The following is a 17,428-nucleotide window of genomic DNA, read 5'->3' as shown; positions in this document are numbered from 1 at the left end:
GATTACTGACCGGTCAGCTCAGACCAATGCCCAGTGGGCCCGGGGTTTCAGAAGCACATGTCATTTTTGTCTGCTTAATTTGGCTTGATTACAAATTTCTGTAAAGTTTTCTGATCCTCATTTTGATTCAAAACTTAAGATTTAAGAAGGGACTTTGTAATGGAAATGTTATGTATTTGATGCATGTGATGGTTATCAACTTTAAGTAGACTTCCTTAGCAGACGGCCCCCTGGACTCCTGACACCAAGCAAACCCAGATGGGGGTTCTTTCCTCTTTTGTCCTGTTGCATGTTGAGCAGATGTGTCTCCCCCTGACCGGGCGTAATCTCCAAATGGTATCTGTGGTCTCTGTGCTGTTCTTCTCTGATGCATCGGCAGCCACAGGGGGTTTGAAGTGGGTTGGGTGGTTGGAGTTTGTTCCTTTGTCACTTCATATGTTAAATATGTGTCCCTTCTTGACTGAAGGCAGCCTCGAAGACATGTTAATGGCATTAACATGTCTGCACCTGGCCGCAGGGGTTCAGGGCGGCAGGACAGGGTACAGACACAAGTCTGTGTCTCAGAACTTCAGAGCTCACACTGACTGAGCAGTCGTGACTTCTCTCCTGTTGCAACTGGAATTAAAGGAATCAATAAAGAACTCATCATTGGTGCATTTATTAATAGAATTTCCACAACAGACTTCTTTTAGTAGTCGCAAACTTGGAAGCTGCAGGTCTCTGAGCTACTCGGGGTTTTCTTTTGTCACAGGCTCAGTGTGAACGTAGCGCCACGTTTTACCCTGTAGATTACCTTTTAAATGTAAATGCTTTTTTTTAATGTCAAGACAGTTAATCCAAATATGAAATCTGTCTGTTGTCCATGCTTGTAAATTTCCTGCAAAATGTAAATGTTCATTCAAAGTAAAAGCAAACTAAATGAGTTGTAGATTCTAGCACATAAGAATAACCCACAAATTTCCAGATTATTATTCATGAATATTAATATAGAAACCTAAAGATTTTAGAGTTGTAAACCAACTTCGTTAGACTGAAAAAGCTTCATTTTTTTTAAATCACACGTTTGAGGGTAGTGTTGGTAGAAAATTAATTATCCAGATTAACATCTGGAAATGAAACCAAAGTTGCTGCCAAAACTGTTGAAAGTATATAAGCTTCCTATAGTACCTTAAAATGTACCGTAATGCATTTTTCTAAAGGTAACAGCATAGGTTTCCTGTTTCACAGATCAAAAGATTTTGCTGATTTTATTGCTGTTCAGACCTCCTGCATCAAACTTAAACCAAGACACAAATTACTTGAAACATTTTTGGTGTGTTTTGGTAAAAAGTGGCATCATCTGTTACTTTAGTAACAAAGTCAGCAGAACCAGTGCTGTACATAGTAAAGGTTTTATGTTATTAAAATGTTTAATTTTTTTATGTTTATTCTCACCTTAATTTAATCAGATCAGTCCCGTTGAGACACAAGGACCTTTTTCAAAAGAAGCCTGGAATATATATCATGATTTTTTTTTTCTCCCTTGACTTCATTTTTGTGCATTTCTAAAAAAATTCCTATCTTCTTTTCTGGAGAGAAATAAATAACATACTCTTGTGTATTACATGTCAGAATTTGGCAGACCATAAATTAAAAGGTTCTGATACAAACTGAGCTTCCTCTTAGGCTTTTGAAACGATCGACTGTTTTTCCCACTCAGGCATGAGTAAAGATTGATCTCTTCCTTCTGTAGTTCATGTTCCTCCATCTCATCTCACCCTCACCCCTGTGTTCACTGCTGTTCGAGATGTTCTCTTTCACTTCATCCATTTCCAACATCCTCTGGCCAATAAATCCACTATTCCTGCCTGGGGGTGCTGCTCACAGCTCAACCTCTAGGTGGCGTCTTCACACTCATTTTATTTTACAGAGCATTTAATAACACCAACTTCCTTCTTCCTCCCTCTTGAAGACTTAAAAAAGAGAATCCACATTGCTCCTGTCTGTGTGGAGTTTGCACATTCTTAGCGTGCTTGTGTTTTCCTCCCAGTCCTAAAATATGCAGGTCATTTATTCAGACCTGTAGAGTTCATGATGCATCAGTCAGAGCAGCGGCCTCCAGCCAGATTTAGATTTGCTGCTTCAGGGCAGAAACGTTCTAAAACAAAGTTTTTTTCTTATTGAAATGATAAAACGAACTGAAGACAATACAAAAATCTTTATTTCGACAAAAAGAGGTTTTGCCACCCCAGGTTCTGCAGTAGAGGTTCAGACCACTCCCCACACATTCTCCAAATATTCATCCCTGCTTTTCAAAAGGCAATTCACTGTTCTGAGCTTACAATACTGTTTTTCCACTCAGAACTGAGTGTCTTTTATATTTTTGTATATTACAAAACATATAAAACTATGATTGCTTTGAAAGAGAATTATTGTAGTCAACGTGCATTTGACAACAAAAAGAATATATATATAAAAAATAAAAAAGAACTGAGTGTCTTATTGTCCCTCCTGAGAACAAAGAACGAGGTAAAACGTTTCTGAAAAGCAGTGTGTGGTTTGACTGATTCCTGTAAGTTCGTCCTTCTGTGTTCAAATCCCTGAGGTCATGGCTCTCTTCCTCGGTCTTCCTCCATCTTCCTCGAGGTTTTCCGGAGCCCTCACCACTGCTCTGGCTGCTGCACTTCTTTTGCTTCGGTCCTCTTTCTCCTTGTGAGTTATGGGTTGAAATCAGAGTCACTGTCATATTTAGCTCTTTTCGGAAGGCCTCTGTTTCTTCACCTCTTCCTCTTCATCCTCTTCTGCTGATTCAAAGGATAAATCACCATCATCCTCACTTTCCTCGTCACTGGAGGTGGATTTCTTCGGCCTCCTTCTCTTTGACCTTGCCGTGTTTGAAAGGTTCTTTTCTTCTGCGGTTTTCTTCGGCCTTCCTACGGGCCGACCTGAACGCCTCCATTTCAGGCCGTTTTTTGCTTTCTTTTTCGGCTCCTCTTCAACACCGTCAAACTCGACGTCTGGGCCCGTCTCGTCTTGAGCACCGCCGTTGGACGCGTGGCACTGCTGGACGTGACTCTTCAAGCTGACGTTGTGATTGAAGGCCCTGTCACAGTGCGAGCAGGCGTACGGCCGCTCCCCTGTGTGCAGGCGCATGTGGGATTTCAGGTGGGATGACTGCTTGAAGCTACGATCGCAAACTGAACACTTGTGTGGTTTCAGCCCCGTGTGCACGAAGGAGTGTCTCTCTAGATCCCCCCAACTTGTGAAAACCATCCCACAAACTCCACATTTGTGCTCCCTGAGGCCTCGGTGAGTCAGCAGATGACTGCGTCGTTGTTTATATGAGGTGAATGTCTGCGCGCAGTCGCTGCAGCTGTAGGGATCGTTTTTCATTTTGTGGGCGTCCTCGTGCTTCTGTTTGTCCACTCTGGTTTTGAAAGGGAGGTAGCAGTACTTGCAGAGATGCTGGTAGGTTTCTTGGTGGATCCGGGAGTGGATTTTCAAGGACAGCTCCGTCACGCATCTCTTGCCACAGACATTGCAGGCAAAGGGCCTCTCTTTGTGCGCACAGACATGATGCTTTCTTTTGTTGAAGAACTTTCCACACTCTGCACAGAGCTCACGGACGACACCGCCCCCCAACTTGTTCTCGTCAGTGGATTCCTCAGCTTCCTCGTTCTCGGACTCCAGCTCGAGCTCCTCGGCCAGCAAGACCTCCCCCGTTAGATTCCACTCCTCGTCTTTACTCGATTCATCTTCTTCTTCCGCTTCCTCCACATTTTCCGAGGCGTCACTCTCTTCATCGCTGAAAACGACAATCTCAGAAACAACTGCACTGTTGAACGATGGCGCCGCGGCCTGTGAAAGACACGACAAAAGAAAAAAAACAAACCTGAATCACTTTTCTGCAACTCCAAGCTCATTCAGCTTCGTCTCTTTCACGCCTCACACCATGAATAACTCGTGATGAACAGCCATAGACAACGTATCTGATCAACAATCAAAGTTTTCACCTGATCCAACCACAGAGGTAACTCAACTACACTTCTGAAGCCAAGAACAGGAAATTACTAAATAAAGGGAAAATCCATACAAGAAACAAAACAGAAAGACCGATGAAACTGGAATAATTGAACTATTGAACACAACATCCTCTGTGTTTATATGTATATGTCAGACCCAATGCATCATTTAAGTTGCAATTAAATTTGTGTCCAATCACAGATCAATAAAGCCTTTTCTAAAGCTCATTTCACACCGCACGACTTTCAGATCCAATGTGGAAACAAAGCGGAGCCGAGCAATTCACAAATTCATGCGTTCACATTGTGGAGCTTTTTTTTCCATCAATACATGATGTATTTTGAACTAGTAGGGCTGCCATAGTGCACACAGACACAAGGCATTGTGGGTATTGTCGCTGATGGTCAGTCAGCAGACAGCTGATTCCTCATCTAAGTTTGATTAATAAATAGTGAAAACAAGTACCCGAGTCAAAACCAGCATGTTTGGAAGAAGTGAAGACAGAATACTTGATAGTGATGTGTAGAACATGTTCTGACTGCAGTCTGTGTGCTGACCATTTGGATCAGGGACTCCAGGCTGTGTTCTAGTTGTAAAAGTATAGTTCTTAGCAGTCTTGCTCCACTTTCTTGAGTGTTCAGAAAATAGACTGGCTGCGTGTCCGCTGTGACGGCAGTGCAACATTCATTCATGTCAGAGGGCTGCAAAATGGGTCTCGGTTTGTGCTGGTATGTTTGGAGTTTATATTTGCCCCTGTGCATGCTCCAAGTCCCCCCATAATTCAAATACATGCAAGTTTGGAATTTCACGACCCTGAATATAATAACAGAAACTGGCTGCCCATGAGCAAAAGATTAAAACTCGTCTCTATCCAGTGAGGCCCACAAGTGAATTTCCAAAATTCACTTGATAAAAAAAATTGGGAAAGTTTATTTTAGCCATGTTTGAATCAGAAATCAATAATTACTCTCAAGTAAATAAACAACATAAAGTAAGTAAAGTATAAAAAGGCGATATGATGAATCAATAAAACCTTTTTTCAAACAGTTATTAGCTGTGATCTGAACAACGATCAAGTTTCCTGTCTGGGCACTAACTCGTCATTCATTGAGAGTAACTGTGATTCTGCTTCTCTGGCTTCCTGTTCAGGATTTTTTTTTTTTTTTTTTTTTTTTTTTTTTTGATTTATATGATTGGCTCCAGCCTTGTTTGATCTTTAGTTGGATGAAGCTTTCTATAAGATTTCTATAAAGACAGGCGCAGTGAGTTACCTGTGGACTCTCTGATGTCTCCTCTACAGCGTCTCCATCCTCTGCTGCTGGGATATGGGCACCGGCCATGTTTTTCCACTGGTTGGTGTAGTCGCACTTCAGACACCGTTGGTTCAAGATGAGGAACGCGTCATAGGTGACCTTCTCCATCTGTAACTTGCTCTGACAGGAGGGGCAATTGCGTCCAAGCAGCTGGAAGAGGCACTTCTCATTCACCACAAACTTTCCCTTCATTTGCAGAAGTACAGCACTGAAACAAGAGAAAGCATTCAAATAGAACCTCATGTTAAATAATAAACTTTAGTTTACATTCAATATAAATGACTAACTTATTAAAGTAACTCATCACTCAGGCCTGTCGTATTATTGTTCGCGTTAACAAGTTTGTGTTGTACCTGGACTCTCCTAGACCGGGGACATCACAATACATCTTAACAGTCAGACCTGGTTCTCCTCTTTCTGTAAACTTCATGATAAAATCTGTGTGTTACTTACATTTTCTGGTTCACGCCTGTTGTCAGCTCTTTCTGTTGTGTCTGAGCAAGAGCGGAGGACGAAGCATCTGAAACATCAGTTCAACATGACACTTCAGACATCGACCAGCACAGACTTTGAGCAGCAACACACACAATACTTCCCGATACACATATATAGATATAGACCTGTTAGAATTGTTAGAATCCTAAAAGAATCCTAAAAAGCTTTTCGTTTCCAGAGTATGTAAACTGTCTTGCCTGGTGAGAGATCCTCTGATGCTCCAGAGCAGGGAATGCTGTTTTCATGTAGTTCTGAGTCATTAAATAAAGTCTCATCAAAATCTGAGTTTTCACTGAGCTCCTACAGAACGAAGGAAAGAGAAAGTTTAACACCAACAGGTGGCATCCTAATAATAATAATAATAATAAAAAAAAGAGATTTACATCCTCAATCGGGATGGCACTTCTCTTCAGGTTCTGACGCTTTGGTTCCTGGCCCTTGTTCATTGGCTTCGTGTGAATGAAGTCCTCAGGAGCGAAGTGAGCACTGCAGACTCGGTGACTGGCCCGCTTCAAATCCTCTATTTCAGTATTCGGATCCATTTTCAGTGCAACGAGCCACACTTTTAGTAATCCCGGATATTCCAGAGGAAGCCTGTGGAAGCTAAACTTTGAAGAACTTCTCTATTTATTCGGACAGAGTGGGAATACGCACCGCCGGACCATGTTTGCAGCCGAGTGTGAAACAGCATGGATGAAATCAACAGCACCTTTGTGTCGCATGGCAATGACGTCATCGACAGTAAACAAGAAGAAAAACAGACGCTAGGGGGCGTCACAACACAATAGAAGAAATAACATACAGTAACAGAAAAGATAAGTAAAAAAAAAGCTGAAGGCGGGAGCATACATATCAAATGAGTAAATTTCTGGAGATCTGACTACTGATGATCTGAGCATTTTTCCAGGCCTTAAGCGTCTTCAGGGAGCTAGAATATAATTTGAAATCATTCCGAAAATATAAGAAAGCGGGGGTACTTCCTCTACATTTGCAGCAATGAATATGATATTTAGCTAGAAGAAGAATGATGCTTACAATACTAGATGATGAAGAGTCCAAGCTGTCCATGTACAACAGAACATTTGATACAGTAAATGAAGGGATATCAAGTTTCAGGTTAATCCAATTACAAATGTCCTTCCAAAAGTCTCTTGAATAGTGACACAATCAAAAAACAAATGGCATATGGTTTCAATCTCCTGGTCACAAAAGGCACATGGGTCAACATTAAATTTAAACCTTCTTTCAAGAAGTTGTCCAACAGGATAGATACTATTTATCATTTTCAAGTGAGTCTCCTTCACTTTTGGAGAGATTGGCCATCTAATAAATTTGGAGTGAGCTTTAATTCGTAATGTCGTGATCAGTGAACACAGCTGAACTGTTGTCCATGCCTGAGGAAACACTGGACAGTTTTGACCTGGTTGATGCGAGGACTCTTGGTCGAGTTTTCTCCCAAGTAAAATCTACAACCTGCCTTTTAGATCCCATCCCCACACCACTTTTTAAATCACTTCATGGATTCCTTGAGGAACAGATTTTAAATATCATGAACTGCTCTCTTCAGACGAGTGTCTTCCCCACTGCCTTTAAAACGGCGGTGGTGAAGCCCCTTCTGAAGAAGAGCAATTTAAACCACAATGTTCTTAATAACTACAGACCAGTATCCAACTTACCATTTTTAAGTCAAGTTTTAGAAAGACTGGTTTTTAACCAAGTCAATGACTTTTTAATGATCAATAACATTTTAGAAAGACATCAGTCTGGTTTTAGAGTGAACCACAGTACTGAGACGGCCCTTTTAAAGATTTTAAATGATATCAGGTGGAATTTAGATTATAAAAAACTCACAGTGTTGGTTCTACTGGACCTGAGTGGCGCCTTCGACACAGTAGACCACCACATTTTAATAAATAGATTGAGCCACCTGGTGGGCCTCTCTGGTACTGTTCTTAACTGGTAAAGTTCTTATCTCACAGATTGATATTTTGATGTCAGTATGGATACTTGTTCCTCAGGAACCCATGAAATTAGGTGTGGGGGTCCCTAAGGTTCAATTTTAGGTCCCATACTTTTTAATCTCTACATGCTTCCACTTGGGGACGACATCAGGAGACTCGGCATCAGCTTCCATTGTTATGCTGACTATACTCAGCTGTACATCGCCATGTCTCCTGAGGACTCAGGGCCAATAGAAACCCTTTTTGACTGTATTTCAGATATCAATCAATCAATTTATTTTTGTATAGCCCAGTATCAAAACAACAGTTGCCACAGAGGGCTTCAAGATGTCACATTGATTGGTAAAAATTTCAAAGATTGATAATGACTTTGATAATAACAATGAATCACAGTGTAGTGTCTATATAAACAGTCCACAGACAGAACAGAGTGAGAACGCTGACATCAGACCAACAAACATAGTGGCATGAACGGTCCACAATAGCTCGTCAATGACTGAACTAAGTAATGTTATAATGTTAAAACAACAGATATCAAGACATGGATGGCAGTGAATTTCCTACAGCTCAACCAGGACAAGACTGAGGTTTTAGTTATCGGTCCCAAAGGTCAGAGAGAGAAAATTTTACCAAAATTATCAGATTTTAAACCAGCACTATCAGTTAAGAACCTGGGCGTGATTTTTGACTCTGAGCTAAATTTTATTCCACCCATTAAAAACATAACTAAGATTGGATTTTATCATCTTAAGAATATAGCCAAGAGTCCGCCCGTTTCTCTCTCAGGCCAGTACAGAGGTGCTAATGCATGCTTTTATCTCCTGTAGATTAGATTATTGTAATGCCTTGCTCTCTGGTCTTCCCAAAAAGAACATTTCAAACCTACAACTATTACAAAACTCAGCCGCACGAGTGCTGACCAGGGACCAGGGGGCGGGCCCACAAGACACCGGATTTACAGTCGCTGCATTGGCTCCCTGTCCGCTTCAGGATCGATTTTAAAGTTGTCTTATTAGTTTTTAAATGTCTTAATGGCCTTGCGCCTTCTTATTTAGCTGATCTGTTTTTACCCTATCGACCCTCGCGGGCCCTGAGGTCCTCTGGCAGTGTGTTCCAAAAGCCAGAACCAAGACGCATGGCGAGGCGGCTTTTAGCCACTACGGCCCCGCCTGTGGAACAGTCACAACAAAGTAATTTTACTTTTACTGTACTTTTTTGAGCAAAATTTTACTTGAGTAGATTTTCAGGAGCGTCCCAACCCCGCGATACAAGAGCATCCCATGGTCTCCACGGCTCTCTGTCACTGTCAGCTGTCACTAACATCTGTGCTAAATGTGAAGAGGTCCTGGCCTGTCTTTGGCTGAATCTGGCTTTAAAAATCGTATAGCCCTGCTGCTGATAAAAAACAAACAAAAAAAAAAAAAAAACAAAAAAAAAAACAGCCGACTTTCCCACTTTGAAGATATTTGGAAGCTTCTGTGCTCTTGTAGTTCCTCATGGCTGAACCATCCACATCGAGCGATAGCACAAAGTAATTAAAAATATCACCATACATGACTGCAGACCACTTCCGCATGTCATGGTCCCACTCTATTAAAAGCCTCGGATGAAGCAGAGTTGCTCCATTACAGCTTTTAAGACAGATTTTAGTTTCTCCACCCTCAATTTTCTCGTTTGTTTACACCGCAGTTGTCGCTAACCGGAAGTGCAAACACAAAGCGGAAGTCCCGCCCCTAGAGAAATGGGCGGGCCTGAATAAGGTGCCCGAAAGAAAAAGGTCCATAAAGTCCACAAAACGTGCCTATTTTCCTTCATACTGCTCTTCCGCTGTAATCCAAGTGTCCTGAGCGGGTAACGTCCATAATTAATTCAAAACGAGGTCATTTAGTACATTTTTAGTACATTTTTCGAGCGTAAACAGTGCGATATCGTACTTCCGCAGTGCACGTCTGCGCGCGCACCCTGAACTATGGAAGCCGCGGCAGACCAAGCCAGATGAAAGGCAGGTTTTGGAGTTTATACAAGCAATAATAAAATTGGCAAAAGTGTGCGTGTTTCTGATCATATATCAGTGTTTACTGCCGAGCTGTTAGCCATTAGGTGTGCCTTGGAAGGGATTGAAAGGAACAATTCAGAAGCGTCTTATATATATTCAGATTCTCTGTCTGCCTTACAGGCAATCTCTGCTGGTCCAGTTGGGGCTCGGGTAGATGTCATTTTGGAAATCTTGAGCTGCCTTCAGAGAATAGAGTCCATGAACTGTAGTGTCATATTTTGCTGGATCCCATCTCATTCAGGGATAGAGGGAAATGAAGCAGCTGACTCTCTTGCTAAGCAGTCACTTCTATGTATGGAAATTGAGTACGACCTCTGTTTGGGGAAGATGGAGTGTTCTAGTATAATCAAAAGTGCTGTGCAGAAACAGTGGCAAAGGGAGTGGGAAACAGAGACCAGGGGAAGGCATTATTTCAAGTGTCAACCCACAGTGCGGGAGTCTGGGCTTGCTTCATTTTCCTCTAGAATTAATCAAGTAAAAATAACCAAATTAAGACTGGGGCATTGTGGTCTTGCAGCCTGTTTAAAAGTACTGGGAAAGCACCCGGATGGGAAATGTCAATGTGGGAAATTAGAGACTGTTGCACATGTGATTTTATCTTGTGATCGGTACTCTGCAGAAAGAGCAGCTTTGTATAAAGACCTTTCAAAGCTTAAAATGACTGTATTTTCAATCAACTCAATCTTTGCCTTTGGAATAAACTCGCGAGACATAGAAAAGGCTATTGTAAGATTCCTTCTTTCCACCAACCTTTACCCGAGAATATAAAGACTTGCGAGTAATTCTCTGAACAGCGGAGGGCAGCATTACACTGTGTATGTGTACAGCCTGCCGGAAAGGAAAAGAAGAAGAAGAAGAAGACCAAGCCAGACGCTTGCGCGCTTTCAGGGACTACTGTGCAATTTAGCAAGCGTAGAAGAAGTTGCTCTGTTTACACTCTGCTGTGAGCCTGACGAGGAGGAGGTTAGCGTTTCACAAGTTATAAAAACTTGATAAATCATTAGTCAAATTAAAAACATGGTTCGAGTGTGTGCCTATCCAAGCTGTTTCAATCAAATGAAGCGTCGGTGCCTGAGGAGATCCCGTTATGTGACTTTCCACAAGTTACCTGTCCAGGACCCTGTAAGGCTAAAACTGTGGCTAGGAGCTCTTGGCAAGGATGTCGGTACCGCCAACGTGGATTCGCTCAGGGTCTGCAGTGAACACTTTTCAAAGGATGATTTCAAAATGTGTAAAGGAAGACCTTTATTAAAGACAACAGCTGTGCCGACAGTGTTACAGGTAAGAACAGAGACGTACTTTATCGATCATTTATTTAGCCTACATGTTATAAATAACTTTTTTTGAAAACGTGATCATGTTAAAAGATATTTAATGTCAAAAATACATTGATTGTGACAGTAGTCCGTGAATTTTTACATAATTTTGCCCTGTTATCCCAGTCATTTCACTTTAATTGTGTTGTTATCTTCAGTATTTTTTCTTCAAAGCTGTACCACAATCTAACTACTTACTAACACCCCCTCCACAGTTCATAGTGACATCATTTTAATTTCATTTGACATTCATAAATGCATCAGTTAACCAATTAATTCTCAGGAATTTAGTGAGACAGGGTGAGTGAGCTGTACTGCAGCTGCTCATGTCAGTGATTGTTTGCAAGTTGTCAGAGTTTAAATAAGAAAAAACATCCAGGTGATAATAACAACACTACTTTTTTAGGACATTTCACACCATCCTGTTGCTGCATTGACTGACATAGACAACACAGAGCCTTCATACGATGATGCACCGTGCATTCCAGTGATAAGCAGCTGGCCTTGCACCTACCAATAGTAGCTGTGGCCTGACTTCAGGCGCAAGGCGCCACTCTGCCTGTGGAGGAACCCACAGTCCACGCAGCTTTTTACATCAGGGCATTTTACCTCCAGCAGCCCAAACGGTGGTGCCTCAGCTGGATCATAAATGACACCATCGGGAGAGCATCCAAGCCAGGGAGCATCAGGATGGATGACAAATCCTGATGCCCAGTAGCTGACATTTTTAATTCGAGCTTATTGCTGAATAGCTACCGGCTCCAGTGCAAGCCCCCTCTTCATTAAGGCAGTCTGCACCTCACCTTTGCGAATGCGCTCTGCAAGGTTCTCTGCAGAGCTGTGACCCTGGACATGGCAAACCTCACGGAACCTGGAGGAAGTGAGCCTGATCTTCCTCAGGCTGTGCCACTCTGCGCTGCCACTCTATTCCCTTGTGGCTACCTCAATAGATGTTGCCATGTCCAAGGTGATGTTGAGTGACATTACATTTAGGTGTTGTTGTTGAGTGCACACAAAGGAACAGGTGCTTGGGTGGAGGGGGTGCATCTGGGTGGTGGATGATTACCATTGACCTATTTACTCATTGGCTGACATGTCAAGTTCCTGTTTAGCTCTGTGATGTGATGTTCTCATCTGTTTGTGTGGACTGTCTTTCTTTCCCTTCTTCCAGCTCAGTCCTGGTGCCATCCTATCACTGAACATTAAATCTGAGGAAGAGGAACCGTGGAGCCCCGAACATGTGGTGAGTCTGCTGTGACCCTCCTCCATCCAAATGAAAATTACAGTCTGGTCAAGACGACACGGTTGTAGAAACCAGTGTTGGAGACCAAAACGTTCTGAAACTGGGAGCTTTATATGTTTATTTGCACTCTGAAAAGTGGCATTTTTGAATGGGTTCAAATGAGATCCGGGCTCTTTTTGAAACCAACATCTTTGCCCTCTGCTGGAATTTACCCAGAATTATAGCTTTTCTGCACTTCCACTTTATCTTCCTGTTTTAGCAGCGGAGACTGGCGCTTGCTCCATCCTGTCTGTAAACGCAGCACTGACCACTGAATCAGAGGCCCGTGAGATTCAGAAGGATTTTACCATATCTGTTCTCATCTGTTTGTGCGGACTGTCTTTCTTTCCCTTCTTCCAGTTCAGTTCTGGTGCCATCATATCATTAAAGATTAAATCTGAGGAAGAGGAACCTACGAGGAGCCCCAAACATGTGAGTCTGCTGCAACCCTCCTCCATCCTGTTCGTGAATGCACCACTGCATCAGATGCCTGGCAAATTCAGGAAAACCCACATGTGCAACTAACTCTATTCATCATTTCACCCCATCTCGTGATTTAAATCCTGTTTTCTAATGTAGTTTTAAATGCAGTTGAAGTGATCCCACTTAAGAACCAATGGTTTGAGGTAGACCAACAAAAACTTGTTCTTAATTGGATCACATTTTCTATGTTATTCTTAGATTGGAAAAGCTTCATTCACCTAAAAATGGACTGACTTTGAAAGCACTTTAAGATGGCATTGACATGCTGTCATCTGTTGGTGTTAAACTTTCTCTTTCCTTCGTTCTGTAGGAGCTCAGTGAAACCTCAGATGTTCATGAGACTTTATTTAATGGCTCAGAACTACATGAAAACAGCATTCCCTGCTCTGGAGCATCAGAGGATCTCTCACCAGGCAAGACAGTTTACATACTCTGGAAACGAAAAGCTTTTTAGAACTCTAAGTGGTCTACATGTGTATCGGGAAGTATTGTGTGTGTTGCTGCTCAAAGTCTGTGCTGGTCGATGTCTGAAGTGTCATGTTGAACTGATGTTTCAGATGCTTCGTCCTCCGCTCTTGCTCAGACACAACAGAAAGAGCTGACAACAGACGTGAACCAGAAAATGTAAGTAACACACAGTTTGTATCATGAAGTTTACAGAAAGAGGAGAACCAGGTCTGACTGTTAAGATGTATTGTGATGTCCCCGGTCTCGGAAAGCCCAGATACAACACAAACTGGTTGACAAATCTGTTTAAAGGTGCCTTAATGTCTACATTATAGAATGGGGGACCTTCAGCTGAACTTAATGAGTGAATCAATCATCAGACTCACACACGGAGCTCACAGTTCAGCTAATGTATTACGACAATACAGATAAGCGAACAATAATACGACAGGCCTGAGTGATGAGTTACTTTTCTAAGTTAGTCATTTATATTGAATGTAAACTAAAGTTTATTATTTAAAATGAGGTTCTATTTGAATGCTTTCTCTTGTTTCAGTGCTGTACTTCTGCAAATGAAGGGAAAGTTTGTGGTGAATGAGAAGTGCCTCTTCCAGCTGCTTGGACGCAATTGCCCCTCCTGTCAGAGCAAGTTACAGATGGAGAAGGTCACCTATGAAGCGTTCCTCATCTTGAACCAACGGTGTCTGAAGTGCGACTACACCAACCAGTGGAAAAACATGGCCGGTGCCCATATCCCAGCAGCAGAGGATGGAGACGCTGTAGAGGAGACATCAGAGAGTCAACAGGTAACTCACTGCGCCTGTCTTTATAGAAATCTTATAGAAAGCTTCATCCAACTAATGATCAAACAAGGCTGGAGCCAATCACATAAATCAAAAAAAAAAAAAAAATCCTGAACAGGAAGCCAGAGAAGCAGAATCACAGTTACTCTCAATGAATGACGAGTTAGTGCCCAGACAGGAAACTTGATCGTTGTTCAGATCACAGCTAATAACTGTGTTTGAAAAATGATTTTATTGATTCATCATATTGCCTTTTTATACTTTATTTACTTTCAGTTGTTTCATTGCTTCAGAGTAATTATTGATTTCTGATTCAAACAAATAAACTAAAATAAACTTTCCCAATTTTTTTTATCAAGTGAATTTTGGAAATTCACTTGTGGGCCTCACTGGATAGAGACAAGTTTTAATCTTTTGCTCATGGGCAGCCAGTTTCCGTTATTATATTCAGGGTCGTCAAATTCCAAACTTGCATGTATTTGAATTATGGGGGGACTTGGAGCATGCACAGGGGCAAATATAAACATGAATAAACATGAATTTGTGAATTGCTCGGCTCCGCTTTGTTTCCACATTGAATCTGAAAGTCTTGCGGTGTGAAATGAGCTTTAGAAAAGGCTTCATTGATCTGTGATTGGACACAAATTTTATTGCAACTTAAATGATGCATTGGTCTGATATATACACATATAAACACAGAGGATGTTGTGTTCAATAGTTCAATGATTCCAGTTTCATCGGTTTTTCTGTTTTGTTTCTTGTATGGATTTTCCCTTTATTTAGTAATTTCCTGTTCTTGGCTTCAGAAGTGTAGTTGAGTTACCTCTGTGGTTGGATCAGGTGAAAACTTTGATTGTTGATCAGATACGTTGTCTATGGCTGTTCATTACGAGTTATTCATGGTGTGAGGCGTGAAAGAGGCGAAGCTGAATGAGCTTGGAGTTGCAGAAAAGTGATTCAGGTTTGTTTTTTTCCTTTTGTCGTGTCTTTCACAGGCCGCGGCGCCATCGTTCAACAGTGCAGTTGTTTCTGAGATTGTCGTTTTCAGCGATGAAGAGAGTGACGCCTCGGAAAATGTGGAGGAAGCGGAAGAAGAAGATGAATCGAGTAAAGACGAGGAGTGGAATCTAACGGGGGAGGTCTTGCTGGCCGAGGAGCTCGAGCTGGAGTCCGAGAATGAGGAAGCTGAGGAGGAATCCACTGACGAGAACAAGTTGGGGGGCGGTGTCGTCCGTGAGCTCTGTGCAGAGTGTGGAAAGTTCTTCGACAAAAGAAAGCATCATGTCTGTGCGCACAAAGGGAGGCCCTTTGCCTGCAATGTCTGTGGCAAGAGATGCGTGTCGGAGCTGTCCTTGAAAATCCACTCCCGGATCCACCAAGAAAACTACCAGCATCTCTGCAAGTACTGCTATCTCCCTTTCAAAACCAGAGTGGACAAACAGAAGCACGAGGACGCCCACAAAATGAAAAACGATCCCTACAGCTGCTCCGACTGCCCGCAGACATTCACCTCATATAAACAACGACGCAGTCATCTGCTGACTCACCGAGGCCTCAGGGAGCGCAAATGTGGAGTTTGTGGGATGGTTTTCACAAGTTGGGAGCATCTGGGGAGGCACTCCTTCGTGCACACGGGGCTGAAACCACACAAGTGTTCAGTTTGCGACCGTAGCTTCAAGCAGTCATCCCACCTGAAATCCCACATGCGCCTGCACACAGGGGAGCGGCCGTACGCCTGCTCGCACTGTGACAGGGCCTTCAATCACAACGTCAGCTTGAAGAGTCACGTCCAGCAGTGCCACGCGTCCAACGGCGGTGCTCAAGACGAGACGGGCCCAGACGTCGAGTTTGACGGTGTTGAAGAGGAGCCGAAAAAGAAAGCAAAAAATGACCTGAAAAGGAGGAGTTCGGGTCGGCCCGTAGGAAGGCCGAAGAAAACCGCAGAAGAAAAGAACCTTTCAAACACGGCAAGGCCAAAGAGAAGGAGGCCGAAGAAATCCACCTCCAGTGACGAGGAAAGTGAGGATGATGGTGATTTATCCTTTGAATCAGCAGAAGAGGATGAAGAGGAAGAGGTGAAGAAGCACAGAGGCCTTCCGAAAAGAGCCAAATATGACAGTGACTCTGATTTCAACCCATAACTCACAAGGAGAAAGAGGACCGAAGCAAAAGAAGTGCAGCAGCCAGAGCAGTGGTGAGGGCTCCGGGAAACCTCGAGGAAGATGGAGGAAGACCGAGGAAGAGAGCCATGACCTCAGGGATTTGAACACAGAAGGACTAACTTACAGGAATCAATCAAACCACACACTGCTTTTCAGAAACGTTTTACCTCGTTCTTTGTTCTCAGGAGGGACAATAAGACACTCAGTTCTTTTTTTTTTATATCTTCTTTTTGTTGCCAAATGCACGTTGAATAGAAGGCAATCATAGTTTTGTATGTTAAAATAAGACACTCAGTTCTGAGTGGGAAAACAGTATTGTAAGCTCAGAAGAGTGAATTGCCTGTTGAAAAGCGGGGATGAATATTTGGAGAATGTGTGTGGAGTGGTCTGAACCTCTACTGCAGAACCACGGGTAGCAAAACCTCTTTTTGTAGAAATAAAGATTTTTGTATTGTATTGCATGCTCTCAAACCTTTCTTCCTTGCTTCCTGGACCGGTGGGTACAGCTTGGCGCGTGCATCGTGGTCTTCTTTAATGAAATCCTTCTTGAAGTGGATGTGCTTTGTTGAGACTGGAGCAAAAAAATGAAGAAAGGAGTTATCAAGAATGCTCAAAACTTTCAAGTATCTGCACAAGTTCTTTTAATTCAGTGGGAGGTTGATCAGACAGGGAGAGAACCTGAATGCTGGCAATCGAAAAAATACAGGGCGCCCCGGGCCTCAGCTATGAAGATCTAACAGCGTCAGAATCTCCAGCAGAAATGGCGCCGATCTCTCCTTTGCTCGGGAAGTTAAACCTTCGTGTTTGCATGATTGATGGTTACATTTTGATAAAACTGACCATCACTGGTTGTTTTTCTCGGAGACCAACAAACAGCAATTGTTTCATGAAGGTCACATGTATTCTGAAGAGAATAATCAGGCCAAAGAAGTCCAGTTTCTCCTGAGGAAAAAATAGTCAGCTGAAAGGGAGCAGGGAGTGTAAGCTACTGACTTTATGATAACACTGGCGATGGATGAAAAAATATCGCCGAAATGAGCGATTTAGCAGAGATTATGTCTCTGACGCTCCCCTGCCGTGACCCCCACTAAGTGCGGCTGAATCGGTT

At 42.6% G+C, this 17,428-nt stretch overlaps 2 protein-coding genes across 2 annotated transcripts; one reads left to right on the top strand and one right to left on the bottom strand.

Annotated features, from left to right (window-relative positions):
- Window positions 1–2,188: 2,188 nt before the first annotated feature.
- Window positions 2,189–6,527, bottom strand: LOC115407595 (zinc finger and BTB domain-containing protein 24-like). Its single transcript, XM_030118007.1, has 5 exons — window positions 6,194–6,527; window positions 6,008–6,110; window positions 5,769–5,835; window positions 5,274–5,523; window positions 2,189–3,837 (listed from the first exon to the last, which is right to left on the bottom strand). The coding sequence occupies exons 1-5, from the start codon at window positions 6,350–6,352 to the stop codon at window positions 2,728–2,730; spliced, it is 1,689 nt and encodes a 562-aa protein (XP_029973867.1). The 5' UTR covers window positions 6,353–6,527; the 3' UTR covers window positions 2,189–2,727.
- Window positions 6,528–10,799: 4,272 nt separating this feature from the next.
- LOC115395288 (zinc finger protein with KRAB and SCAN domains 7-like) lies at window positions 10,800–16,512 on the top strand. The gene is made up of 7 exons (XM_030100761.1): window positions 10,800–11,108; window positions 12,315–12,386; window positions 12,786–12,857; window positions 13,219–13,321; window positions 13,466–13,532; window positions 13,912–14,161; window positions 15,154–16,512. The coding sequence occupies exons 1-7, from the start codon at window positions 10,845–10,847 to the stop codon at window positions 16,297–16,299; spliced, it is 1,974 nt and encodes a 657-aa protein (XP_029956621.1). The 5' UTR covers window positions 10,800–10,844; the 3' UTR covers window positions 16,300–16,512.
- The last annotated feature ends 916 nt before the right edge of the window (window positions 16,513–17,428 follow it).

Source organism: Salarias fasciatus, chromosome 2 (genome assembly GCF_902148845.1).
Source record: "Salarias fasciatus chromosome 2, fSalaFa1.1, whole genome shotgun sequence".
Classification (NCBI taxonomy): Eukaryota; Metazoa; Chordata; class Actinopteri; order Blenniiformes; family Blenniidae; genus Salarias; species Salarias fasciatus.
Note: the sequence above shows the minus strand (reverse complement) of the source record. Positions and strands in the feature narration are given on the sequence as shown.

Bases quoted from the DNA above. Each gene is read 5' to 3' on its own strand.
- LOC115407595 (XM_030118007.1), bottom strand. From the start codon at position 6,352: ATGGATCCGAATACTGAAATAGAGGATTTGAAGCGGGCCAGTCACCGA. The intron at 5,836-6,007 runs GCAAGACAGTTT...CTGATGTTTCAG, and splicing joins ATCAGAGGATCTCTCACCAG to ATGCTTCGTCCTCCGCTCTT. The intron at 3,838-5,273 runs GTAACTCACTGC...TGTCTTTCACAG, and splicing joins AGACATCAGAGAGTCCACAG to GCCGCGGCGCCATCGTTCAA.
- LOC115395288 (XM_030100761.1), top strand. From the start codon at position 10,845: ATGGTTCGAGTGTGTGCCTATCCAAGCTGTTTCAATCAAATGAAGCGT. The intron at 11,109-12,314 runs GTAAGAACAGAG...CCCTTCTTCCAG, and splicing joins CTGTGCCGACAGTGTTACAG to CTCAGTCCTGGTGCCATCCT. The intron at 12,858-13,218 runs GTGAGTCTGCTG...TTCGTTCTGTAG, and splicing joins CTACGAGGAGCCCCAAACAT to GAGCTCAGTGAAACCTCAGA.